At 43.2% G+C, this 25470-nt stretch overlaps 1 protein-coding gene across 1 annotated transcript in view; it reads right to left on the bottom strand.

Moving 5' to 3' along the window:
* Nucleotides 1-11047, bottom strand: part of EPHA4 (EPH receptor A4) — a 110019-nt gene extending 98972 nt beyond the window's left edge. Inside the window, exons 1-3 of the mRNA XM_068280731.1 lie at nt 10909-11047; nt 8545-8612; nt 4305-4968 (exon numbers count right to left, since the gene is read on the bottom strand). Of these exons, the coding sequence (XP_068136832.1) occupies nt 4305-4968; nt 8545-8612; nt 10909-10999 (823 nt within the window). The 5' untranslated portion in view covers nt 11000-11047. The remainder of the gene's footprint in view (nt 1-4304; nt 4969-8544; nt 8613-10908) is intronic.
* Between the last annotated feature and the right edge of the window lie 14423 nt (nt 11048-25470).

Raw genomic sequence — 25470 nt, 5'->3', positions numbered from 1 at the left:
AGCATTTAGGGAGGGGCTATGTGGTGACATCATCACGCTCTGTTGCACTCTGCAAACATACATTAGGCAGTCTCAGACTTGTCTTTTAGCACATAACAGCTCTATAGAAAAAGCAGTCTCCAGGCTTATATAGGTACACTTATTACTACACAATTGCAGAGATTTCAGACATATGATTGATGGTTTTAGAATACTGAAAACATCTATGTTTAAAAGAAAAAATATATATCTGGAGTTCCCCTTTAAAGAGACTCCGTAACAAAAATTGCATCCTGTTTTTTATCATCCTAGAAGTTCAAAAAGCTATTCTAATGTGTTCTGGCTTACTGCAGCACTTTATACTATCACTGTCTCTGTAATAAATCAACTTATCTCTCTCTTGTCAGACTTGTCAGCCTGTGTCTGGAAGGCTGCCAAGTTCTTCAGTGTTGTGGTTCTGCTATGAACTCCCCCTTCCAGGCCCCTCTATGCACACTGCCCGTGTGTTATTTAGGATTAGAGCAGCTTCTCTCTTCTCTCTTATCTTTTACAAGCTGGATAAATCGTCCTCTGAGCTGGCTGGGCTTTCACATACTGAAGAATTACAGACAAGGGCAAAGCTGTTTGCGGGAAGAAACAAGCAGCCTGAAACTTCAGTGCATGAGAACAGGGGGAAAGAAACACACAAATAATCTCTTGAGATTCAAAAGGAAGGCTGTATACAGCCTGCTTGTGTATGGATGTATTTTCTATGTGTGGACATACTGAACATCAACCTACTTCCTGTTTTGGTGGCCATTTTGTTTGTTTATAAACAAACTTTTTAAAACTGTTTAACCACTTTTAATGCGGCGAGGAGCGGCGAAATTGTGACAGAGGGTAATAGGAGATGTCCCCTAACACACTGGTATGTTTACTTTTGTGCGATTTTAACAATACAGATTCTCTTTAAGTATACAAGACTACACGGGTAAAAATCAATTTCAGTGGAATATTCTGTGACAGTCTAAATCATCTGCATGGAGTTTGCACATTCAGTGTTAGCTTGGGTTTTCTCTAGGCACTCCAATGTCCTCCCACGTATGAAAATACATACTGGCATGCTGATTGTTTAACCCCATCCCCCCTCCAAACCCCCCACCACCACCACCAAGAAGTTGCCTCTAGACTATGGCAGGGCTATTAGATTATGGTTAGAGAATGTTCGCTTGTGCATTTAATTCTATGTACTCTCTAGAGATCTGCAGAAAATGTCAGAGCTATGTATACAAATAATGATAAAAACAAATATGAAACTACCAAAACACAGGTGTAGCCTAGCCAATGGCATAATCTCCCTTAGATTTCCAAAACTGCCCAAGAAATTAGTGAATTGAAATATAATTTAATACTTAAAGCAACATACTAACATACCAGAATGCTCCTGAAAATATATTCATAGTCTTACTAACAAAAGACATCCCAGCTATATAGGAAGCAGAGGAAGATTCTAAGAGACTTTATCCCCAATTGAAGTTCAGATGATATCATTCTTACAGTACTGTACAAACAAATCAATAGGAAACATAGCATTACAATTGTGTAAGCTCACCCATTGTTTTGCATATAAAAATGCACATAATATATTTTGTAGCCTGCCTTTAAGTTGTCTTACCAGCCTCCTAAAACAATGCAATTCATTGCAACAGAACATGTTTTACAGATGTTTCTAACCTCATTACCATAACTGGTTGATGTACATGTATTTTTAGTAGGTGTATGCAGGACATCCAAATGATTGCTATTTATAAGTATGATTACTTCAGAGCAAGATGATTATCTCTCCAATCCAACAATTATCACCCAGGGAAATTGAATGTGACCTGAGATCAATAGACTGCTCCATCCCCTGTGCCAAAGGACTAACTATCAAAGGCCTTCAGGTTGGACATTCTGTAGACCTGACCCTTGTCCACAGCATCTCAGCAAGCCTTTGTCAAACTGGAGATCTTAATCAATCTTGGCTGGTGACTAGGCAATGACAAGAGGAAGATGGATGAAGGATTGAGTGACCTCAGGACCTCCCTCTTGTCTTCAGTCTGCTAGGGTCCTGCCTCCTATGGACAATCAAGGAACAACCTGCTAGCAGGGGTCACAACCTCCAGGCTGGTGCGTCTTTCTTATCCTCTCAAAGGGACAATTAAATTTCCCCTAAACCACACCCAAAGCTCTTATCTATATAAGATCTAAATTCAAACTGGACACTGAAGAGGGTGATCCGAGGGTGATCCGAATAGATGCCATGAAGGCAGATAATTTAATAACCAGCACAGAGGCCTGACATGGAAGAGTGTTTGGAGGTGATGCACAGCCGGCCAAATGGTGGATGGTATGCCAGATGCTGACCCCATGAGAAGGCCCATGGCATAAGGCACTAAGTAGGACTAAAGTGCAAATGACCTACAATACCCCTTCAATAATCAGTGTATAAATATTGGATAAAAAAATGTTGGCAGGTTGTCTACGTGTATACATATAACCCAATAAAGAGATTTTTAATTGGAATCCTTTGGGGATATTTTTGTGAGGCTACTAATTATCTCTTTCCACGGGACACCATTTGACAAAGGTTTTGCAGCCTGGATCAATTTGAGACTGGTGCCATAAACCCTTTACTGAAGAACTGAACCTGAAGTAATTGGTTGAAAGACTTTCGCTGAGATTATGGTGCTCTGGGCCACAAATAAGTGCCAAAGCTTATAGGAGCCTGCACAGTTCTTTCAATTAAACAGATCACAGGCAACCTGTTGCTTCTTAGAAAGATCCTTTCTCTTTACCAGCCAGTAACTTGGCCAAAAAGAAGGATTTATTCCTGTGTCCTGTTTTATTTTCTTTGTACAAACAGAGTTGCGCCATCCTAACATAGCAAGCCAAGGTTAGGCCTCTCCAGGAACTACAACTGCTGGTGAGAGCTGCCAGCTGCTGTGCCAAAAACAATGCAACCTAATTTACCACAGAGGGCACAGAATAGGAAATGGATTGCCCTGCTCTTAGAAAGGTCCAATGCTAGAAGTCATAAAACAAGTCCTTATGCAAGTGTCTAGACTCTAGACTAGAACAGCCCTGGAGCCAAGATATATATTGCCCTGGACTGAAGACAAGGGCCTTTTCAGGTGTATCACACACAGGCTGCTACTGTGTTCAGCACACACATACACAATTACCACAATCCACACTTTAAACCCATGGCCAAAGTCACTACGCCTCACTCTTCATACTGTCTTCTGTTTCCTTCATAAAAATGCATCTGTATAAAAAGCTATAATTCTAAGTATATCAAAGTCTTCTACTGAGTGCTAGGAAGAATTTAATTCTGAATGAGTTCATCAGATTATTAAATATTTATCAATATAAAACAGTACAATGAGCCACTCCAAACAATGTCCACTTTCAGGCTTGTAAAAAAAAAAAGACATACATAACAGTAAATTCAAGATTAAAAAAATTGAACTACAGTATTAAAAGGAACCCAAGATGTGAGATCTAGGGAAGCTGCCATATTTTTTTCCTTTTAAAAAATACCAGTTGTCTGGCTGTCTTGCTGATCTTTGTGGTCAGTAGGGCCTAAATCACACACCTGAAACAAGTTGTCAGATTTGTCGACATCTGATCTGCATGCTTGTTCAGGGCCTGTGGCTTTAAGTATAGAGGAAGAGGATAGCAGGACAGCCGGGAAATGTACATTAAGGAAATAAACATGTCAGCCTCCATATCCCTCTCACCTCGGGTTCCCTATAAATGTAATTAGAAGTGTAGGACGCAGTATGTTCAGTATGTTATAAATTGAGTGTGTTATGCAAATGTTCGAGATCCCTGTGAAACATTTGGAGTTAATAAAAAATCCTATAAACTTTGAATATTGCTTCAGCACATTACAATATTCAGCAACCGAAGCCTAAATAGGGTAGGAAGAGGGGTGCATCTCATATGAGCAGTACAAAGAGTACACTGAGGAAAGATGTCATCACATCATCACATCCAGATAGTGATTAATAGTTCTTAGAGCATCTTGTCTTGTTCATTCCTTATTGGAAACGTGGATGGTTAATTCAGTCGTGTACAGAGCCAAACTCTGAATATGTCTCCCTGCCTTCTGCCATGCCATTTGTTCAAGATATTTCCTGTGCCAGCCCTGCCACCTGAACCTCTTGGCCTTGTGTGTGCAACCCTTCTGTCAACAGGCCTCCCATGAGATCTGTTAATTAATGGCTTGTTTCCATTCATCTTATGGCACATTCAATTACGCTCTTTCACTCCAGATGGAAACATACACTTTGGACTCTTACCTTGACACCCTCCATTGCGCTCTTCATAACCAGCATTACATAGGCAATTTCCGATAGGAACCAGCCACTCGCCATCAGCTCCACAGTACATCTTTGGAACATCTTTCTCCTCAGAGTTATTGACACAGGATCCACGGACTTCCACAAGTGAGGAGGTATCAGAGCCTGTAATGGTGTCAGGGAACTGGGCCAGGTTCCGCACAGTCAATGGACACTTTTTGTAAAAAACCCGAACAGACACAAGGGCAATACATGCTCCCACATCCTGAAAGGCCAGGTAGAAGCCCTTCTTGCTGAGTGGACCTACATCTCTGACCTCCGTGTTGAGCTTCATAATTCGGTCTCCAATGTCCACCTGGGTGAAGCTCTCATCGGCTGCTATAGTGTCAATTTTAACATACTGGGTTTCACGGATGAAGCGTTCTTTATCATTGTTCGATTCATAATAGTACAGATTAAAAGTTTCTTTGCAGGTGCCCATGACTCCAGGCAAGCTATTGCAGTCCCTTAGGGTAAACTTAATCTCAACATACACTCTCTGCGCCCCACTTCTGGGGATCCAGTCAGTCCGCAGCCAGTTGTTCTGGCTTGGTTCCATTACATTACACACCTGATATGTCCGAATAGGAGTATTTTTTTCATCCATGATGCTTACTTCTTCCCACTGCAACAAAAGGAATATAGTTTACAATTTGTTTTCCACGGCCTTTAAACTACCAAAAACTATTATTAGATAACATAATACATACAATTTATTGAAGAGTTTATTGCTTAAGGCACTGCAGAGGGGAGAGGTCCAGTAAGCCATAGCAACCAGAGCTCCCTAAACTATTGTAGCTACAAAAAACTAAACTATAAATCTATTTCTAATCAAGATATGCACAACGAAAACTGAAATAGGAGTGGAGCCATTGCCAAAAGTTGTTCCTCTGCCCAACTGTTCCACTTTTGCTCCATGGCCCTTATTCAATTAATGTCTTCTCCTAGGTGATAATTTCACACATTATCGATAAAATGCCCTTTGAGCTACCAGCAAGCAGGAAACTACTCAGATTATTTTTTACACTAATTTTTTACCTACTTTTTGCTACTTTTATCTCCTAGGAGAAAATGCAGGAGAAAAGGTGAATTGAATATGGGCCCAGTTATCTTTACATTTGTCCTAATATGTAAGCCCCAGTGAATTGCTCTTTGTTTGTTGCACTTCCATACATATGCTGGAAAAAGAAACTCAAGTTTTTGAAAGGTTCTGGGCCAATAGTGATTGAGGTCCAATGGTAAAGGTGGCAAGTCACAGTTACGTTGGGCATAGGATTCAGAACCAGGGCCATGTTCAAAAAATGTCACTGAACTAGCACTGACGCTGTATAAAATGGATGAAGCCCTTTCATATCAGAAGACCATACAAATAGACAGATGTCTGCTCAGCCAGCAACAGTCGTTTAATATTGCCTCCTGTTGGTCAAAGCGCAGATATGACACGTGCCACAGGCAGTCAACGAAATGAAGTTCTATGACCTCACCTGTTCATATCAACCATTTTTTTGAGATTCACATATTCAGGTCACATCCTGCAGCTCAATGTTTGCGAATTAACCTTTCCAATAAACTTTGTGAAAGGAGGTCAATTAGATTTGCTGCATGCCATAGTACAAAACACTACTGCAGAAATCTAACTGTGTACCTATTACGTAAAATATCTCTATCTAGAGCAGCCTGGAAAAATAACACAATGCAGATGAAATGGGAAGCCTGAGTGTACATTGTGAAAGCAAACGCAATCTTCAGAGGATCTCTGACTGGCCATGTACTATTAAATTTTTCACCAGCGGTATAAAAATAGCTTGCATACGTAGATGCTGGGTTTGGAGAAAACTGTCACGTCCGTAGGGAGGCAGGAAAGTGGCAACAGAAATCAGCTTCACTTAATATAGTACAGCGGCCCTAATGCTGTCCACATTACTAGCTATCTATGCAAGATGTCCATATTGTGTTGTCTATAAATCAATGGCAAACTTATATATCTATTTAGAAGGGAACATGTCAAAAACCACAGCTGTGTAACAGCAATCAAATTCTGTGATATTGTAAAATAGTGTGATCCAAAGCAAACATCAATCCACCTTCAAAACAAAAATTCCACAAAAATAATGTAACAAATAGGATTGCATAGTAAGTGAAATACAAAAACATCTAACCAGATCCAAACTTCAGAAATAGAATAAAGAAAAAAAATAAACTGAAAGCTAGATTTAAGGTTTTTTTTACACTTTATTTAAGAAAAATCTGTTATAAAAGGCAAACTAGTAGACAAGGACTAGGCTACTAGGACCAAGTAGGAGGCTTTTCGGTCTCTTTTGGCCCCCTATACTTTCCTTTTGGTTTTGGGTCACCCCGAGCTGCTTGGGTATTCTGAAGGACAGAAGCGTATCTGATGTACGTGAGGCTCATCTTCATTAGACTATACTTTACAGCAACAATTGAAGCCGAGCTCTGATTGGCTGCTCTGGGACACAGCACATTTGCATTGCATTAAATAATTAACTGACTTCATTAATAATGCAGTACATTATTAAGAAGTTTTCACACTTAACGATGAGAAGATTTTTAGAATGTATGGCAAACTAGTGTCAGCTTGTGTTAAAGCTCTTTAAGCCGTGACCTCTATACTGTTATTCCATGCCAAACAGAGCAAATGAGTCTCCCGATGTGTTGCCACTGTACTTCGCTTGTGTGGGAATAGGACAGGCTGTGTCTGAACAAAAGACCCATAGGCTACAAAATTGTGCTGCACGCTTACTGCTGCCACAATCACAAGTAAGTAGAAACTGGTTACGCTTCCAGCTGCCTGCCAATCATCCGGGATTTTCTGCTGCGGACATCTGCTACGACTGTTCCATCAGCCGGAGATATGCTTAAAACTAAAACGGGCCATGCTGGGGCGTGGGGTACAATTTATAGTTCCACTCTTTATTTTTAGCCTGTTTTTGTCTCCTGCTGGGCCTACAGGAAAAAAATACAGTGTGGTGAACATCAGTGAGTATTCCAAGCCTGTGAGTCCTTTATGTATTCTTGTTGGCCTCAGGTAATGTAAAAACATAAAATGAAAGGCAGATTTATGTAAACCAGTGCAAGGGAAATTAAGAGTTATACAGGTGCAAGAGTGGAGCAATTGTTTATCAGCCTGACCAATCACAATCCTTGATCTGGCCATCATTTCCATATTTTCTTGCAGTGATTTTGATAAATCTGCCCCAATCAGAGTTCTTAGTGAAGGGAGGGACTTTGCTCTATTGCTAATAAACATATCACTATTTTAGCGTCAGCCTTTTTACATTCAACCCCTGTCTGATCTCCCTCCTTTCCCTCTGCATGAAGTCTTCCACCCATGCGATATTTTGTCACGTTAATGACAATAGCAGTAGCTGATAATGTTAGACTCTAACTAGAGTTCAGCTGTTCCCAGTAGGAAGATCTCCAAATGCCTGGTAACCAATATATGTGAGTGCTTTGATACTGCAAGTGTGCTTTATGTGCTTTACTTTGGAGCCAAGCTGTGATAAAAGCTCTCCAAATACCAATGTATTCCAGAAGTATACTTACCATCGCTAAACTTTGGTCTTCACTCGGATATGTAGGTTAAATAGCAAAGTCGTGTACTAAAGTGAGGGATTTTAACACCCAGTAATGCTGGGTAATAGAAGAAAACCTACATGTATATTAAAGCTCAGGTTTCTCAGGCAAAGTAAAATGTCAGATCAGCAAGCACACTGATCTTTATTAAACAGTCCAATGCAAAGGGCAATGGTACGCAGTAACCCATAGTACTCAATTAAGCTGTAAGCTGATATCTGATTGGTTGCTAGTGGCTGCAGTACATCATTGCTCCTTGAACTGAGGCCCACTCATTCTCCACAATGCACGTCAAATTGAAAATCGAAACAAATTCTCATTGTATCACCAACGTATTTTGTTACCTATTTTAGGAAGGCATTCGCTTTTATCTTGTTTTTTCACTAAAGAAAAACTTTACATTTTTTTCCTTTTAGTCAATAGTCTGTCAGTAATGGTTATCCCCCTAAAATATTACGTTTCAGGCCCACAAAAGGTAATTGATACGGTCGACGGGAGAGGTAATAAGTCTCTCTGCACAATCAACCAAAAATAAGCCTTTCTGAACCCGCATAGAGAGCCAATCATCCCATTAAAGTCTCTTAATTGTACCAAATCAAGGACTTACCCCTCCTTCTAAAGGACTGGCTATCCAGCCAAGCTCTCCCTGCACGGACCTGGAATCCAAGAGGGTCACTGAAAGAGAAGAGCAGGCATACCTGTGAGTGACAAGTAGGGCTATGGTTACACAATAGACTGTGACAGTGCTCCATCTTAGAGAGCTGCATACAATGGTGAATTTTACATGGGCACTGCAGATATCCAAGCATGGCATTGTTCAAATCACATACATCTGTATTTTCTGTTACTGTGATAGCATATGGGAATTATACACTTATCCATCTTTATGAACAGATGGCTCATTGGTGACTCCTATACTAGCAAAGGCTGACATATATCCAACATTTTCACATATGAAACAGTCCCAGCTCAATGCCTCTGCGCCGACAATGGTAACAGCTCCTGGGTCCTGCTAGGGTGAAATGATTAGACAGAATATCTACCATGGGAAGGAAGCTTTACTAGTTGTTTTTCCTGACTTAACCAATGTGATTGACAGAGACCATGTTGCAGAACATTTCAGTATAACCATATGGGCAAATCCATAGGAGGAATCTACCATCAAGCCAGTCAGCATCAATATTTTGCCACCCTCGCTTCTTGCTAATAGATACATAATGGGACACTTTGATGCCATTTTTTAGAATTCTCTTTGAAAATCCACACTGAAAGTCATCATTCATTTGTGTAATTTCACTGGTGTGTGACAGCACCGCGGGCAGTCTGTATGTGAGCACCTCTGTGCGTCCCATCGCTGCCACAAAACGCTCCTGGGTGACATTTTTCAGCTATTCTTGCAAAATTGTATCCATTCCGAATGTCCTTTTATCTCAAGGAGAAAATTCCCAGATCCCGCCTCCCACATTCTGCCGTGCTGCAATCTACATCCATCTAGATGCTTATAAGGTAGATTAGAGCTACAAAGAGAACAATGGGGCTCAATTTATACAAAAAAAGGAGAAGAGAGAATAAGGGGGAGAGAGGAAGGCATACGTGATCAGCATTCAAAGCTATAGAACTCCTTCTGTGCAAGAAAAGGCAGAGCAGCTAGTGTAACTTTATGGCAGTCAAGTTTACCAGGGAGCTGTATGCACACATATGAAACAGGCAAAGCCAAACGATGCCTGTGCATGGAGAACTCTATCCAATAGCTACAATGCCATACACCGGAGCACAACTGAAGCAACAGCAGTATATACTGACTAAATGAAGAGATAGATTGATAGATGAACATTTCTCAAGCACTCCCAGCCCTGTAACTAGCTACTATCAGCATATCCACTGCGTGGTGCAGTAAGCAGAACCAGCAAACGCAATGCCAATCTGGGCACACACAGGAGCAGAACAGTAGGGCACTAATCACCTGGAGCACCGCATCTCTGGGGCATGGCTTTATATATGAGGAGCAGAAGGAAATGCAGCCCCGGCTAAGACTTGTGCTAAATGTGAAGACTTGAAAATCTACAAAAGCACACATTTACCTATAATGATGGTGATTTCACATTAACCTGTGTGTCCAGTTGTAAAAAAAACTAAACTTATTTAGCCTCAAGGATACCAGATTGTCCGCTGGATTTTAGTAGGTCATGCATGCTAGGGTGGAAATGAATTTCTTGCACAGCATCTCCTATGTAACAGATCAGCACGCAGTACATCCTATTCTACAAAAACACCCGAAACCCTGCTCAAGCCCCCGATCACATCTGCATCTCAGAAGACAGAGAGCAAGGGAGCAATGCAGTGATATATATATATATATATATATATATATATATATATATATATATAGCCTCAACACCACTAGCTACTCGTACTAATAGCCTGTCCCGCATTTATAAATAGGAAGGAAAAGTAATAAAAGAATAATAAAAATCAATATCAGAAAGTTTGCTAGAGGAATAGCGGCTCAGCCTATCCGCAGTAATCAGCCTCATCATACCCTACTGCGACCACTCACATGCAGAGGCACAGCACGCATGCTGTCCAGTGATATAGAATAGATGTATAATATTATATATATTTGTATTTTCTCCCATGCATATACAGCAGGATGTAGACAGCAGCAGCAGCAGTATGCTATGTTGATGGGTATGCTGAAATGTTGGTACACCAGCAGAATAACTAGAGCCAGAGCAGAGAATGCAGAATGGGTATCCGAGCCACGTCCAACTTCTTCCTCTCCATCCGCGGGCGGGCAGCCTCCAGTGCAGTGAAACTTTCTCCCGCTGTGTTGCAGCCTCCTGCTGTCATATCTCCATACATATCCACTATGATCCTGGGGGGGTCGCCATTCCAGATCCCCCCCGTCCCGAGCGAGCTAAGAGCCACCAGCAGAGCGATCCGCGGGCAGAAGCGGCCATCCCAGGCTTACCTTCACTGGGTGGGTAAATCCTGGATCCCGTGACTGCGGAGCACACGCCGAATAGCAGAGAACACAAGAGGCAATGTACAATCCCGGCCATGGTGGGGTGTATGCGGGGAGGCTGGCGGCTGCTCCGCTTCCCTTCACTATCCCAGTGGAATAAATGCTTCAAGTTTTAGTGCAGCTGCAAGACATTGCCAAGGGGGCGGGGCTACGCGGCTCCTTCTCACCCCGACTTACTTCTCCCCCGTCACTCATCCCGCAGCCGGCCAATCAGGGGGAGCGGCGGGCGGGGATTAGGCGGGGCTGGCTGGCCACACCCCGCTTACCTGGACTGGCCCGTCATTGGCAGACAGGCAGGGGATGCGCGTTGTCCCCGTGCACGCAGGGAACATGCCGCCGCTGTCGCCGCTGCTTCACTTTGTTTAACCCTTGCAGCGCTGCGTGCAGCCGCGTCTTCCCCATGTAGTAGTAGTAGTGGCCGGATTACACCGTGCTGGAACTATTACATGGCAGTCCGCGGGTTTATTAGCTGTCTAGACAGGCTCATCTCGCGGTGCTAAAATTCACAGCATAGGAAGTGTTACAAGCTCGCAGATCGGCGTGATGCAATTCACACCTGCGCTTCCCCCGTTACATGAAAAGGCCAGCGTTCCTTTACAGTCATTTCCTCCCCTTCCGTGTACTTTGCAATCCTCATTCACTTGTCTAATGGAAATCTGAAGCGAGGGGAATAGAGGTGCTGCCATCTTTATTTGCTTTGAAAAATACATATAGTTTGCCCATTTGTGATGCTGAGCTGGAACAAGAACGCAGCTGATGAGGTCACACTATGTGGTCTGCGCACTTGTTCGGGGTCAGAAAGCCTCAATTCATGCTGTGTCCGCTGACCTGGAGGGTGGGATGGTCAAAAATGGATGGGACCAATGATTTTCTATGGGCTGGTTCACATGAATTCATTTTTGACAATAAATTGATTTTTCCCAACATATTATTAGTATTTATATAGCTCCAACATCCCGCTCTTCCATTAGCGCTATACACGCCCCTGGTGTATAGCGTGTGGCCTGTGTGTGATGTCACGTACACACCATGCCGCTGGCGTGTATACTGTTAATGGAAGAGCGGAGCGTCCCGAAAACAGATGGGCACCGCAGGGTGGGTGACACAGGGCAGGTAATGTATAACTGCATACATGGGGGCACATTTATACACCAGGGGAACAGCGCCAGGGGTTTTGTCGCTCATCCCGATATCGTTCACTGTTACCACTGCACAACTGATAGACGACCCGACATCTTGCAGTATGTCCAATCGATATATGCGGCCGATTTCGGCCCCAAATTGGATGCATCGTCGATCGGGCAAGCTATTGGCTGCACCGATTTTCATCCAATTCAATAATAATTATTTAATCAAATAATCAATCGGCCACCAAGTCGAGAAATATATGACCATCTACAATGTTCTGCTTAGTATTTTACAACATGAGTGCTTCCAATACTGGCTGACTGTAATCGGGTGGGGAATTGTAATTTTCTCAATGATGACATTACTTTGTTACAAAAGCAGGTAGGATAACTGTAGGCAAAAATAATTTAGGAGACAGGTTTTTGACTATGTGTTATGCCAAACTGTAATTCCATTTTTAGTAGCTGTTTATATATAAAAGAAGTTCTGAGTCACCTTCGCTGTAAACACGCTGACATCCTTCTCATTGCAGAGCAGCCCCCCTTGTGAGATCTCCATCACTCTTCAGCGACTTCAAATGTGATATTGCTGGAGGCAATCATTTTGCTATTAAAATATAATCCCACTGGATCTGAGTCTGCAGCATCCACTCATTTGATCCCATGAAGTAGAACTGCAATGCACCACTGAGAATGTAAACTCCCCGCTGCTACCAACCCCAGTGATGTCTTTCCTGCAGCCTAACCCCATTTCTGAGACATACACTAAGAAGCTGCTCTTCACTTCCACAATGATCTCCTGGTCCTGGGTGTATTGTCAGCATTATTGAATTATATTTCCCACAGGTTTTAGTGATACACAGATGAGTGTCTATAAAAAAAGAAGTTAGAAGGCCTCTTAAAAATATTTTTTTTCCCACTCACAGAGGGAAGCAAGCTAATCTCATTATCCGCGATCTGTCAGCAACACAAAATCCATCCTCCTTAGTTGGTATAGACTTTTATTTGGGACGTCAGCCAGGAATAAGTGCTTGGCCATTTTGCCTCCAGCAGCAATTCATATTCAGGGCCTGATAAGTCACTGGCCAAGAGGATGAGTAATATTCATAGGATGCCTTCTTGCTTTTGTATCGCTGCAGGGTCATTGGCTATGGACTTATTGGACACTGCCTGGGATCGTGTAGCCTTACTAAGTGTGATCAATTTACTATGCTGAACTCCAAGCACATCAATATCTGTTCTGCACAAACACAGCCAGCCACTGCCACACGCCACTGATCTGCTGTTACAAATAAACACAATGCTTATATGTAGCTTTATTTTGATGCTGAAGGTGCAATCATGTGACCTCTCTGGCCCCTTTCTTAAAGTGAACCTGAACTCTTGCACAGGGCAGAAGGAAAAGAGAGAGAAATGCACCCTGTATGTATTTAGAGAGTTTAGCCTCTCTAATTCCCCCTTATGTGTGTCTAATCATAAGTTGTAATTTGATCTCTCCCCTGTGTCAGCTGACTGCCACAGCAGATAAGCTCATTTGAAAGCACAGGATGTTAACCATATGTCTGCTTAGATGACAGCAGGAAGTAGAAACACTGAAGATTTATTGTCGGCTTGGCATCAGCTGTAACAAAGAAATGTTTTTCTTCACAACAAGCAAACACAGAACATTTATATCGCGCTTTTCTCCTGGCGGACTCAAAACACCAGAGCTGCAGCCACTAGGGCACGCTCTATAGGCATTAGCAGTGTTAGGGAGACTTGCCCAAGGTCTCCTACTGAATAGGTGCCAGCTTACTGAACAGGCAGAGCCGAGAATTGAACCCAGGTCTCCTGTGTCAGAAGCAGAGCCCGTAACCATTACACTATCCAGCAATGCACCAACCTTTAAAGGTTATTATGCTGTTGCTTATCTTTTAGAGCAGATAGGAAATTCTGAGTTCAGGTCCGCTTAAAGATCTATGAAGAAAAGACTGCTAAAAGTATGGCAGCATCCTCAGAATTACCGCAGAGGTATGTTTCAGCACTTTGTTTTTTTGTTTTCTTTGAACAGTACCAATGCAGGTGCTATCTGCCCTTGCCTGACCAAAGTCTAAACACACAGTCATTTAGTCTAGCAATTTTACACCACAAGCATTCACCTGAATTATGCTGTGATCTTCCAGTCAGTCTTTGGCCTTGTTATTTGACACATGATAATGGTTTCATTGCAAAATAACATGGCCTTAAGCCTGGTACACACCTTCAATTTATATTGGCCAATGACTGGCCAATTTTACCGCCTCCAGGTAGTATGAGGGTCAACAGATTTTGAATACTATCAGCAGATTGTGTCAGTAAACTCTCATACTACACAGAGGTAGTAAAATTGGTCCGTAATTGGCTACTCAAAATTGATGGTGTGTACCAGGATTTATGGTGCCTTTAATTCTTTTTTTCATCATTGGATAGCACAGGGAAGGGCTGAAACTTCTGCAAAGTCTGTATTGCTATATGTATTCCTACTGGGGTGATCTTACCATGTGTTACAGTGACAGTCAGATCTCAAATCCTGTGGTTGTCACTGAATAACAATACATCTCCATGGAGGACCCCTGTTCTGGTGACAAGTCCCAGAGGTGTGACTTCTCCTTCCCTGGGGGATGGCTCCTCTCAAGTCTTTTCATGTCATGTGTTTAAAGACAGGAAATAAGGAAGGATCTCCCCAACAGGATGTAGACAGAAAGAAACACCTGACTGATGTATATATCTAGCTAAATAAAGAAAAATGTCTAGAGATCAACTAGGAACTCCAATCAAAGGGTTGTTTTTTTATTTTGTTTTTCCTTTCTTTCTTTCTTTCTTTGCATAGATCTTAGGTGTGTACTATACCCCTGCTGAAGAGTCCTGAAGAGATTTACCATAATTCTCTAAAGCTGCACATACGCTATTCAATTATCTCTCGATTTTGTTTTTGATCGATATTAAGGACCAAAACGATCAAATGATAGATCGACAATTTTTTATTTTTTTTTAGTCAGGTGGAAAATAATTCATCATAATCCATATTATAGCGATTATAATATTGATTGTAATTTCAGTCGTTATATCGATTGAAAACAAGAAATTGAGTGATAGTTGAATAGTGTATGGCCTGCTAGCTTAAGTTTATTCGAGCTGACAAAACAGCAAGATCTTTTCTGGTGGTGATCAACTCAATTTACTGCAATGTTATTGTGCTCTGGTAATTCCTTGTTAATTATTGTGATGCTAAATGAGAGGCAAAGCACCTCTATGGGGATGCAGACAACAGGTCTAACTTTCCCCCACACCAGTCAAAAAAGGCTTTCAAAAGTCATGGCTGGATGTCACTTGAGGCCCTGCAGGCACAAATATTCTCCTAGCCCTGTGCAGTCAGGGGTGGAGCTTGTCTTTATCTGTGAATAATTATTTCTTTAATTAGCTGACATCAGATTAATTCCTGGTTAGGAGCCCTTCCAACAGCCATTTCCTGTATGACAGCTTTACAGAGCCACAGGCAGGATCTTGTCACAAAGCTCTGTGTCTGCCCACCCTTCTTCAGTGTGAACATCACAATGATGCTGCACCAGAATCTGCTGCTAATTCCATCATCTGGATTGTTTTAGGTCACATGATTACATTTATAAAACAACATTATTAGTTATAGTTGTAGTGCGTTGTGTGAAAGAAGATGATCTATTGAGCTCAGGAGGGTAGGGAAGGGTAGACGAGAAATGTGACAGTAGGCAGGGTAGCAGCTCTGGGTCCCCATGCTTTCCGGCTGGCCTTTACCGTAAAGCCTGGCACACACACACATGATTTTGATTGGACTATGATTGGCCAATTTTACTTTGTAAGGCTACTTACACACCAAGACGTTGCGTTTTAGGGGACGTTATGGTCGCATAACATGCCCCTAACGCAACGCATGGTGGTGCGGGAGAGGACGGTAGAGTGAGCCGCGTTAGGCGGCTCTATCCGCATAAGATCTCCTAGGGTGGCGCTGATTGTCCGGCGGGACCACGTGATGCGGAGCGAGACACTCCGAATCACGTGGTCCCGCCGGCCAATCAGCGGCCGCCAGTGCAGTGCATATTAAGTAGCCATGTGCGCCGCTACTGTAGCGGCATCTCCCCGCCTCCTCTCCGCCCCCCACTGAGCATGTGCAAACAGTCTAACGCGGATAAAGCCGCTAGAACGCACAGCATGCTGCACTCTCACTACAACGTGCAGCGTTACATGTAACGCAACGTGGGCAGTGTTCACACTTGTGTTACATTGCTGTGCGTTGGGGGAGCGTTACAGGCTGCACTAATGTGCGCCTGTAACGTCCCTGTGTGGAAGCAGCCTTAATGTAGTTTGAGAACTTACCTGCTTAATCTGTTTAGGCTGGTTTCACACCAGGACGTTGTGTTTTAGGGGACGTTATGGTCGCATAATGTGCCCCTAACGCAATGCCTGGTGCTCTCTGATGTGGACGTCAGAGTGAGCCGCGTTGTGCAGCTCACTCTGGCGTCTGTGATGCGTACTCTTGGACGCATGCGGCATCACGTGGTCCCACCCGGCCAATCGCCGCACAGAGCGGCAGCTCCAGGAAGTAAACACTGCACGTCACTGAGTGCAGTGAATATTAATTAGCCATGTGCCAGGCCGCTCTCAGCTCCTCCCCAACATTACTGCGCATGTGCAAACAGTCTAACGCTGCTCTGCCGCTTATAAAGTACTGCATGCAGTACGTTCTGTTATGGCGCAGCGTTACTGAGTAACGCAACGTGGGCACTGTGAACAGCCCATTGATTTTTCATTGCTGTGCGGTGGGGTGCGTTACAGGCTGCTCTAACGTGCGCCTGTAACGTCCCACTGTGAAACCAGCCTTATAGTATTCAAAATCTGTTGGCCCTCATACTACATGGAAGTGGTAAAATTGGTCAGTTATTGGCCAATCAAAATTGCATATGTGTATGCACTTTAAGGTAGACGGTGGGGGCGGAGGTTCAGAGAAAATGCCAGTCAAACTCCTAGATGCCCATGAGGCTGTGACATCTGCCCAGGATGCCTGATGGATTAGTAGTCCAGCTGTACTTGCCTAGCCGCTGTCATGTAGTACAACATTGCATTTGCTTCCTTATTTAGTGCTGGAAAATAATAATATTGATTTAAATAATTATGATATTAACCAATCTTTATTTCTGCAGAATAAACAGCAAAGTGCAGTGTAGCCAAGGAGCAGGGTGCACAGTCAGCAGCCAATCAGATTGAATCTCACAGCACAGCAGTTTAATGTGGACAGACCAAATAAGCTGCAGATGGCACTTGTAGTTCCACACAGGTTTTGTTAAGAAGGTGAGAATGGTTTTTCCTATGGGAGAAACAGCTGCAGCCATTTATATGACGCTCTGTGATGTGAGGCTTAGTAGTGGAAATTTATTTTTAGGCCTGTAAAATAAATGGGGAAATGGCCTATATAATTTGTCGGGCATAATTGTGCCAGGGTGTTAAAATCTGACAGATTTACATTTAATGTAGTGAGTGCTTTTAAATTTCCAATCATTTCCAGTAGGTTATTAAGCAGCCCTATTATTATTGAAAGGCATCTGGTATGGCTGCTCACTATCGGATCACCCTACTGATGCTGAGTAGAGGGACAGGAAGACTGAGAAATAGGGCTTTTTTGCTGCCCAATGCAGGATGCTATACAGTGCATTCAGGTGAGTTTGGGGTTTTCTGCCTTTGCAATGCTCACATGATCATAGATCACACTGATTGGTCTGTGACAAATTTCTGGGTACTAAGGTTTTGAGATCCGCCCACACGCTGAGATACACAGGTACATTTATACTGGGTCAGTACATTTATGGGAAAGTGCTGTGACAACATTCATTTGTTGTAAAGCACAAAGAAGGGATTAACATTATTACTCTATAGAGAGGTTACATAGTTAGTGTCCATCAAGTTCAACCAGAAGGAAAAAAACAAACAAAACAAAAAACAAGCTATCCTGAACCCTCATTCTGTATATCCCAGTTGATCCAGGGGGAGGCAAAAAAAATTACAAAGCCTGGGCCAATTAGCCTTAAAAGGCAAAAATCCTTGCCGACTCCAGATGGAAGTCAAATAAATCCCTGGATAAACTCTTCCGGGAATTACATAGTAATTATAGCCGTGGATGCCCCTTGATCCAAGGAAAGCATCTAAGCCCTCTGGAGATATAGGGGCAAGGTGGTGATCCAGGAAAATGAGAAATATTAAAGATTTGTCAGTTATTTACATGATCTACAAAAAATCATGTACAACCGCCTGATCAACATATACAAAAATGCACTGTGAACAACGAAGGATCGGAAAGAAGAGTCATCTCGCACTTTTATTTCAGCTGGCCATACACTATTCAATGATCACTTCACATACATTTTTTGCTTTCAATCGATAGTATGATCAAAATTAATATTACAATCAATATTATGATCAATAATTTTAGGATAAAAAAAAACATTGCGGATCTATCTTTCGATCAATTTTATTACCTAATATCAATCGTAATAATGATCAAAAACAGAATTGAATGATAAATGAATAGTGTATAGCCAGCTTAACTGTTCAAGTACATTTTGCTACATCAGTCAGAACGATTGCATGCCGATCACCTTGTGTGTACCCACCCTAAGGGCTCAGCCACAGTCTATAAGTGCTTTTTTTGAGCGCTTGTGATTGATTAACGCTTTGAGTGTTTTTTAAAAATCGCTCCCATTCACTTTCATTAAAATTATGGTAAAAATCTCTTAAAAATTGCTGCAATCGTGTACGCTAATCAATCACAATCGCTCAGAAAGCACTTATAGTGTGGCTGAGCCATAAGTGCTGGTTCACACTGCAAGAGCGTTTCTAAGCACTTGTGATATTAAAAGCTCTTGCTAATGTTATCCTATGTATGTGCTCACACTGGAGCGATGTGATTTTGTAAAAATCCCCCATAGGATTGCATTAGCAAGAGCTTTTAAAATCTCTGGTGGTTAAAAAGCTCTCGTAATGTGATTCAGCCCTATGGCCTTGTTCACATTTCAAATCGACAGCGCAATCGCAAGTGTTGGGCGTTTTGGTGAGCTTTTTTCAAAGAGCTTTTCCCTGAGCTTTGCGCTTTTCCAAGCACATTGCGATTTCCCTATACCTTGCACTGAGCAAAAAACGCTCAGAAAACTTTAAATGTAGCGCGTTTGCGATTTGTAACAAATCAAAACATGCACATGTGAACACTCTGATAGGAAATCATTGCACAAGCGCTTTCAGGGAAATCGCCAGCGCTTAAAAAAATCAGCAAACGCCGATAATGTGAACAAGCCCTATTAGTGTATGCAAGTCTATATACCGTAATCCCAGATCAAGATATCAATCAGTTTATAGCGAACAATGCTCTGTACAGATCAAAAATGGATAAAGACGCCACTCTGCTAATCCAAGTGGATAAAACAGCCACCAATCAGCATTCAGCACAGTTTTATCGCCGTGCTTAATAATCTTAATATTCCATAAAATTAATGAAAATGATAGGCATTGGACATTTAATTGAAGTGATATAATCTGTTTGAAGAATTACACTATTGATGGGTCCATTCAGAGACTTGTAGCAGAGCAGATAGCACCAGAGCCTGCTTAGAGAGGTGTCATTGCCTTCCATTAAGCTGTTTTCTATTCGAACTATAACGTGTTGTGCTATTTAGGCAATAATCTCCATAAACACCAGTTTGTATTACTCCAGGCAGCGCTAGCAGCACAGCGCAATTGTCACTGAAAAATGGATGGCTCTGTTAATGAATTTAGTTGTTAACAGTGTTTGCGGTGCAGAAAGTGGCAATTTAAAGCCCTTTCTACTTTCATGTGGGGAGCTGCAAGCTGAACAATGATTTAAGCCGCGTCGTGGGACTTTCCAGAAATACTTATCAACTGTTGTGGATGAAGCAAGAGCTCCCCCTAGTGAGCAATGGCTGATCTCTGCTAACAGATTATGGACAGGAATCATGACGCATGTCAGTTAATAATGCAGTAATATTGTCTCAGCATAGTGCAGGGTTTATTCTTAAAGAGAACCTGAAGTGCGTAAAATTATTTAAAATAAACACGAGGTAACTTCAAATGAACAACATAGTTACCTTGCCATCAGTTCCTCTCAGAAGCTCACCAGTGTTGCCAACTCATCCCTTTAATTACTGACACATATGAATTCTACAAGTTCCGGGGCTAGGTAAATGCAGGTAAGGCACCGATTATGTGTAAGTAGCCCCAGAACCTGTATAACTTAGATGTGTCAGTAATTAAAGGGATGAGTTGGCAACACTGAAGCTCACCATTTTCTTCTGCCAATGATCCTTTCCAGTTCTGACAACATTTTGTCAGAACTGAAATATATCAGTTGCTGACTGTCACTTATAGCTGAGAGGACAACTGATGTGCCAAGTAATGTCCATGTTTCTGTATGGCTCAAGTGGGCGATGTTACAGTTTAACAGTGTGCTGACCAGGAAGCTCTTATGGGGTAATGGCCATTTTCAAAATGGAGGACAGGGAATTCCATTGATCACATTGGACAAACAGGACGCGGGACAGGAGAAAGAGATTGAGGAGTAGGAGTAGGTAAGTATGGCTTCTGTATGTTTATTTTGACTTTTAATTTTCAGTTTAGGTTTATGTTAAGAATAAGGAGTGTTGTTGGGTTTGCTGCACGCACAATAATCTCTGGAATATTCTCCCAACCTGTAAACTTTTTGACATCATTATTATTACATAATACAAAAAAATACAACAATGGGAAGCATAGATCCATTAGCAGTTCAACACACTGTACAATCAGGACATCCAGTGACACAATTACAAACACATACAATCTCTCTGTAGTTTGAAAACATCACCAGTACAGCAGGGGCTTAACAACAAATCACGCGGGCCACCAGCAAAACTGTGATGGGACCGACCAAAGTTCATACCCTTTCCTTTCCCTATCCCTGGTGCCCTTAAAGGTACATACACACGTCCAGGGGCGTAACTAGGCCCCACCGGGCCCCCCTGCAGAATTTCTGAGCGGGCCCCCCCCCCGGGCCGTTTTGTGGGGGTTGGAGGGGACGCAGCATGAGGGGAAAGCCATGCAGCAATTCGGCGGGGAGGGGGGAAGGTCCCCCCCCTCCCTCACCTCGGGGCTCTCCCCTCTGCGCTCCCCTCCGCCTTACATCTAAGTCCGGGCAGTGTCTGGGCAGCGGCGGGCAATCTTCGGGTGATCCGGATAGTAGTTATCCGGATGACACCCAGTACTGCTGTGCTGTGCGGGCTGGGCGGAGGATCAAGCTTACCCTTCTGACGTCTTCTCCGGCCGTCCCTCGGCGCCTCCCACGATGCGTTCCACTCGGCGCTCACGTGACTTCAGAAGACGTCAGAAGGGTAAGCTTGATCCTCCGCCCAGCCCGCACAGCACAGCAGTACTGGGTGTCATCCGGATAACTACTATCCGGATCACCCGAAGATTGCCCGCCGCTGCCCAGACACTGCCCGGACTTAGATGTAAGGCGGAGGGGAGCGCAGAGGGGAGAGCCCCGAGGTAAGGGAGGGGGGGGACCTTCCCCCCTCCCCGCCGAATTGCTGCATGGCTTTCCCCTCATGCTGCGTCCCCTCCAACCCCCACAAAACAGCCCCGAGCGGGCCCCAGGGGAGGGCCGGGCCCCCCCCCCCCCCCGCGGGTGCAGGAGCTGCAGGCCCTATTGTTACGCCAGTGCACACGTCGGATTTTTGCAAACGACCGGTCGTTTGGACGTTTGAACATCCGGTCGTTTGGACGTCAAATCGTGCATGTGTATGGTCGGCCGTTCAGCTAATAAGACTGGATTTGACCGACCGTACACAACAACCGGTCGTTTGCAAAAATCCGACGTGTGTACACGCCTTAACAGCTTGGAGGCTTATCTTGCAAGGGTCATAAAACAAGTGTGGACATTGTAATCATCACACCCATAACCAATGTAGCCACAAATACACCTGATCTGAAAGTTGGACGCCTTTATCAGAGGAAGTGAGGTAGCAGTTTGGTCCCTCTTACAGCTCTGGGCCAGAATGTTTCTCCTGTGTATGTCAGTATAGATAAACTGTGTTTTTCACATTTGATGAAATACGCGGAAACAGGAAACAGAAGGGGGAGGTCCTTGCACTTGAAAGGTTTTATTTACTAATTCACATTTTTCAAAAAGCTTGTGAATATCCAGGATCCTCTTTCTAATTCTAAATCATGTATTCATTATAGTTATATAGCTGTCAATGTTGTACCCGCTGAAAAGAAGCGCTGGAAAAAAATTTAGCAGCTTTGGGCATGTTTTGCTTCAAGCCTAAAAATATCTGCTATTCTGCTCTGCTGTTAAGGGCTCTCTCACCATTGTTCTCGTATGCTCTGAAGTATGACATTTGCTTAATTTGTCATTTTGTCACTACTGACCTTACTAAGCATATTGTAGTTATTCTTTTGTATGGCCAAGAGAAAATATTATGATATTTCTTTCCAAGAGATGTTAATTTGCCTGTTCAGCCTCCTTTCCTCCTTCTCTGCTTATCTCTCTCCAAATATGTTTTTAGAGATTTGGGTAAGGCAGAGCTGTTTCTGAGCACAGGCGAGGCAGGCAAACACCTACAGATGGTGCCGTTTAATGTACAGGCCAAACTATGGTACCATCTGTATTAGTGAAGATTATTTGCGGCAGTCTGCAGTGAAGAGCACAATAGATTCCAGTGCCTCCCTGATGTATTCCTATCTTGTATTGCCCCTGTGATCTATTTTTTATTTAAAGTAGTCATCAGACAAATAAACACTTTCCCCCTCTACTTACCTGGGGCTTCCTCCAGCCCCTTGCAGCTGACATGTCCCACACTGCAGCTCCACTCTCAGCCGCTGGTCCGGGGTCCCCGCTGGTGCAGAGGCTGACCTCGAGTTCGTCCTCAACTGCGCCTGAGCTAGCGCCGCTTTCAAACCACGTTGTCCAGACTGTACTGCGCAAGGACAGGTCAGCTGCAAGGAGCTGGAGGAAGCCCCAGGAGAGTAGAGGGGGAAATTGTTTATTTGCTTGATTACGCCTTTAAGCCATTTTAAGGGTCCTCTGTAGGTATGTAGTTTATTCCAGTGTCTCCAGTGGTGTAATTTTGGCCGATATGCCTGTATTTTCCACAGAGGGTGCATTCCACTTGTCCCCACCCTACCCCTCTCCACAGACTGTCTGTATATGTGTGTGGCTGAAGAGGCACATGTTGTCCTGCCTGGGGCGCTGAAAAGAATAGAAATGGCCCCGAGGCAAGCTTCATGATGATGCCTCCTATAACTCCCTTTAGGAAGAGTCTAATTCTCCATCCCATAAACCCCAGTGCTAGATGCCCGTGGGGCCAACTGTGCATCCAGAGCTGCTGGTATACATGACTATGGATTCACAGCATATAGGACTAGCAAAAATGGATACACATTCAGCTTATAGAGAACCAACAGGATTCCACACAGTAAAATTATCACCCGTCTTTTCAATAATCAGATACATTGTTGCCGGAAAGAGTATCAAAGTGAAGGAAACACCACTGCCCAAGGCCAGAAAGCAACAAGCATAATTCATTGTGGCCATGAAAGAAAAAAATAAACAATGTTACAAGGAGTATGGTTAGTAAATAGCTACCCAGTGTACCATTCCACAGATGACAGACTCTGCTACAAAACATAGCTGTCTTCAGGCAGGATTTAAATTGCTTCTTTTTTTAGCATTCCAACAAGTTTGTGTGAAATACAGAATAGTGTTCCGTGACACATTACTATACATCCAGAAGACACGTGCGAAGGCAGAAAAACGAAGCAATACAATCAACATCCTTGTGGAGCTCGTTTTATAAGAGATAATAACCAGGGGAAGCTATTAAAATCATTCGTAGATGACCCATTGTAACTGCTGAGGCCCACGACCCCGACAGTGAAAAGAGTCGGTGTTTGTGTTCAGTGGTTTCTCATATTCTTGTGACAACAGCAGTAGCAGCATTATGCTCCAGAAAAAAAGAGATGACATTTTTAGAAGTGATGCAACAAACTGATATAAATACATCAGTCAGTCAGCCATGGAATAGCAACAAAGATGCAACCGGAAACTGTATTATATTTAACTGGTGGAAGAATTATGTCATTATTTTCTATGAAAACTCCTCCCAGGGTTTATGAGGAGAGTACCTTAGTAGATGTCAATCAGCTGGATGTACGGTGTGATATCTCGGTTATGTGCGGTTTGTCACTGGAATGCTATTTCCTACGTTCTTCGAATCATCATGATGACGGTTTAGAAATCAATAATAATACCTTACTATGGGCATTAGAGTCTGTTATCAGCCTGCATACTCTAAACCTCAGCGCTCAGTTTGGGCTATCATCTGTGTTTACATTTAAGATGGTGGTTGAGTAGGACCAAACAATGTGCAGCAGAGGCTGCCTGGGATCACTTAACACTATAGAGAACATTAGAGCCAGGGGTTGCAGAAGTTACGACCGCACCGGGGCCCTCGGGCCAGAGGGGCCCCAAAGGGCCCTCCATCAACTACAGTATTAGCTTTCTATTGGTCCTGTGCTCATAATGTGGTGGCTGGATAGTGTACTGGTTAAGGGCTCTGCCTTTGACATGTGAGACCAGGGTTCAAATCTTGGCTAGGTCAAGTATCTATTCAGTAAGGAGTTCAAGGCAAGACTCCCTAACACTGCAGGGTGGCCTCTTGAGCGCGCCCCAGTGGCTGCAGCTCTTGAGCGCTTCGAGTCCGACAGGAGAAAAGCACTATACAAATGTTCTGATTATTTATTAGATTATTATAATAATCACTTCTATAGATACTTTGAATAGTGGTTATCATTAATGAACTATTCCTCATCCCCTTCTTGCACCTCTGACACTGTAGTTGCCATTGGCAGGTTTTGGTGCGCCGTATCAGTTGTTATGTATAGAGTGCTTGGGGAGCCCCATTGTAAAACTTGCATCGGGCCCACAGCTCCTTAGCTACACCACTGATTAGAGCATAGGAAAGATTTTCTTTCTGTTGAGAACAGGGGGGCATTAAAAAAGCAACTTTTACCCAAATCAGCATTAAGGCCTGGGACCAACTGGAGTATTTTTGAAGCGTGCTTTCCCAATGAAAGAGTATGGAGTGGGACCCACAGGCGTGATTGCGGTTGAGTCAAATCACAATCGCAGATCTTGCAGCATTTCAGGAGCAATTGCACTCCAATACAAAGTATACCAGCACTGCAAAATCGATTGGTGCTAGAGATGCAATCCACTTCTGCTATCGGCGGGGCTACTAGTGGAAACTGGACATCGAGACACATGGTAAGAATAATAAAGCTTGTTCAC

The sequence above is a fragment of the Hyperolius riggenbachi genome, chromosome 4 (assembly GCF_040937935.1).
Source record: "Hyperolius riggenbachi isolate aHypRig1 chromosome 4, aHypRig1.pri, whole genome shotgun sequence".
NCBI classification, from domain to species: domain Eukaryota; kingdom Metazoa; phylum Chordata; class Amphibia; order Anura; family Hyperoliidae; genus Hyperolius; species Hyperolius riggenbachi.
This window is presented reverse-complemented; position numbering and strand designations above follow the sequence as displayed.